The 2,983-nt window shown below is 57.1% G+C and overlaps 2 protein-coding genes across 2 annotated transcripts; one reads left to right on the top strand and one right to left on the bottom strand.

Annotated features, from left to right (window-relative positions):
- Positions 1-1,091, top strand: SPRG_04983 (hypothetical protein). The gene is made up of 2 exons (XM_012344120.1): positions 1-567; positions 629-1,091. The coding sequence occupies exons 1-2, from the start codon at positions 28-30 to the stop codon at positions 1,046-1,048; spliced, it is 960 nt and encodes a 319-aa protein (XP_012199510.1). The 5' UTR covers positions 1-27; the 3' UTR covers positions 1,049-1,091.
- Positions 1,092-2,186: 1,095 nt separating this feature from the next.
- On the bottom strand, positions 2,187-2,891 carry SPRG_19747 (hypothetical protein; the record flags this gene model as incomplete). Its single annotated transcript, XM_012344175.1, has 2 exons — positions 2,187-2,206; positions 2,279-2,891. The coding sequence occupies 2 exons, from the start codon at positions 2,889-2,891 to the stop codon at positions 2,187-2,189; spliced, it is 633 nt and encodes a 210-aa protein (XP_012199565.1).
- Between the last annotated feature and the right edge of the window lie 92 nt (positions 2,892-2,983).

The following is a 2,983-nucleotide window of genomic DNA, read 5'->3' as shown; positions in this document are numbered from 1 at the left end:
TTCGTCTCGGAGTTTGGCTTCCAATCGATGCCGTCGGCGGCGGCGTGGGCGACGGTCACCGACGCAAGCGACTGGGCGACGACCGACGCCATGCACGCGATGCTCGCCTTTCGCCAACGGTCGCCCAACGGCACCGAGCACATCCAACACCAGCTCGACTTGCACTTTGCCTCGTTGCCGACGACTGGATCCGTGGCCGAGCGGCTGCGCGCGTACACGTGGCTCACGCAGGTGCAGCAAGGGCTCTGCTACGCGACGGCCATTGGCACGTGGCGGCGCCTCGGGGCGACCGGCGTGCTCTATTGGCAGCTGAACGACGTCTGGGTGGGTCCGAGCTGGTCGAGCATCGACGTTTATGGGCACTGGAAAGCGCTCCATTCGATGGTCATCGCGCCGTTTGCGCCCCAAGCGATTGTTGTCCACGAAGACACGACCTCGGGAAGTATCTCGGCGACGATCGTGAGCGATGTCAACGCAACCACGACGGTGCGCGTCTCGCTCTATCGCATCTCGGCTGCCGCCATCCCGCTAAAGGTGCTTGATACAACGGTGGCCGTGGATTCCGAGGTGCGTATAGCGTCCGATCGATGGCTGCTACAGAAGGACCGGACCGCGTGGTGCTGCGTAGACGGCGGTGGTGGCGTGGCATGCCAACAACGTAACGGACCTCTTGGCGGTCCACGACTGCAACCGCGCGGCGTGCTTTCTCACGGTCGCCAGCGCATCGGTGGCCGATGAGGTGTATCACTTTTTTCGACCATTCAAGGACCTCCCGCTGCTGCCGGCCGTCGTTGACACGACGGTTGTCGAGGCGAATACGACGTCGTGGTCGTTCCAAGTCTCTTGTACGTCGGGTCACCTTGCCTTGTTTGTGACACTCGAGACCGCAGTCGTCGGGCAGTGGAGTGCAAACGTGATGCACCTGCGCCCAGGGAGCTCGCGTCTTGTGGTATTCTGGCCGGCGACGCCGACGCCACTCGCACCGGTGACGACGACACATCTCTTTGACGCGTACACGCCAACGGCCGACGAGACGAGTGTTGACTAGGACGTTATATAAAAGTATCAAGTCGACACTTCGACATTTTGACACAATCGTCTATTTTTTCTTTTGCTTGGGAGGCTTATTTTAGGCCCGTCTCCCGCTTTTCTTTCTAAGCGCGGCTCTTGTTGACTTGCAGCTCGGCGGCCTTGAACTACGACACTAAGCTAACCCAGACCTATCGTAAGCTGGATACGATGGCCTATACTAAGGACGCTTCAGAGCCAAGCCGAGGCAGCAAGGCAGGTGCAAGTGCACATACTGTATGTACGCGAGCGATGGTACTTGGACTGATATGGATGCAACGACAAAGCAAGGCTGAAGAAGAAGGTGTGATGCGTGTGGACGCGGCCACAAGGCGCAGCGACACACGTTTGGAGGAGATCTGGTGACGTGGCAGCCGGACGACTCATCTTGCTACATTGCCGCATGTCTGCGTCTTCTAATGTGCGGCTTTTTTAGCTTCTTAGTCACTTTCAAGTTGGAACTATTAGCCAGCACCCGCCGCGCTGTATAATATATTCTCAGAGGTGCGTTCACAACGTTGCTGCTCACTTGTCGAAGGGAGCCCTCTTGGCACATGTACGCAGTAGAACTTGATACTCAAACGACAAGCTTTGATTGGCTGAATGAATTGAATTGTACGAATCAAAGCACACCTTGGATACGATTCTAGCCAATGGCATCGCGCGTCCGAAATGGCAATCTCGTTGCGGACGGGGCACACGCCGTAGGAAGCGGCTAGGAAGGACGCCAAGACATAGATGTATGCAGAGCAGGTGACGTTGAGACCGCCGGCGTTGATAGTTGGTCCATGACCATCGACTTTGTCCCGTGCTTGAGCAGTTTGCGTAAGCCTCGTTGTCTTCCCCAGCCCGTTGCAAGCCAACCATGGCATTTTATCGGACGTACATCACGTTCTCTAACCGCAGCCGTGTCTGGTGCCAAGAAAGACCCATTTCTCATACGATTGGTGCGTGTGACGTGCCCCAGCGCGATGGTGGCACCGAGGCACGACGCCACGACAAAACGGCCAAAGACGCGGAAGCAGCTCTGGGGCTAACACTTCTATCCTTGTCTCTTGAAGTGTACGTAACTATAGCATGGTTTCCTCACACGAGCCGACGGATCAAGCCACGTCTCATTAGTAGTGCATATTGTCTTCTAGCACAAGCGAAAAGCAGTTCACATGAGACGATATATATGTATCAAGTCAACAATCGATACGGTATCTACTTTTCTTTTGCTTGGAGAGCTTCTTGTGGCGCTTCTTGACGTGCTTGGGAATCTTGGACGCGCGCTTCTCCCGCTTCTCTTCCTTGACGCGGTTCTTGTTGGCCTTGAGCTCGGCACGCTCGGCGGCCTTGGCCTGTTCGCGGGCTTCGCGGCGCTCCTGCCGGAACGCCATGCGCTGCTTGTACATCTCTTCCGTCTCTTCTTCGTCCGTCTCTTCGTCATCGTCCGAGTCATCGTCATCGTCGTCATCGTCGTCCGAGTCATCATCATCATCGTCGTCGTCGTCAGAGTCGTCGAGCGCATCCATATCGAGCTCGTCGACGTTGAGCAGGTCCATGAGGCGGGGCTGCGACACCTCGAGGCGCGAGATGGCGGCCGACAGCGTCTTCTCCATGCGGCCTTCGGCGTACGCGAGCTGATCGCGCTCCGAGTTGAGCACTTGGCCGAGCGACGACGGGATAAACGTCTGCATGAAGACAGCCTCCTCGACCTGCTGCTCGTTCGTCTTGGTCGTCGGGCGGTCCTCGACCTGCACTTGGATCATATCAAGCATCGCGTCCACCTGCTCGTCGTTGAGCTGCCGGGGGTCCGTGACAAACTCAAAGAGCTCCATCGTTGACATAGGGTCGAGCCCCTACGCAGCACAAAAAGACGTGAAATGCGGCTGTCAACCACCGCGGACGTACGCTCTTTTGGAAGAAATCG

Source organism: Saprolegnia parasitica (assembly GCF_000151545.1).
Source record: "Saprolegnia parasitica CBS 223.65 unplaced genomic scaffold supercont2.16, whole genome shotgun sequence".
Taxonomy (NCBI): domain Eukaryota; phylum Oomycota; class Saprolegniomycetes; order Saprolegniales; family Saprolegniaceae; genus Saprolegnia; species Saprolegnia parasitica.
This window is presented reverse-complemented; position numbering and strand designations above follow the sequence as displayed.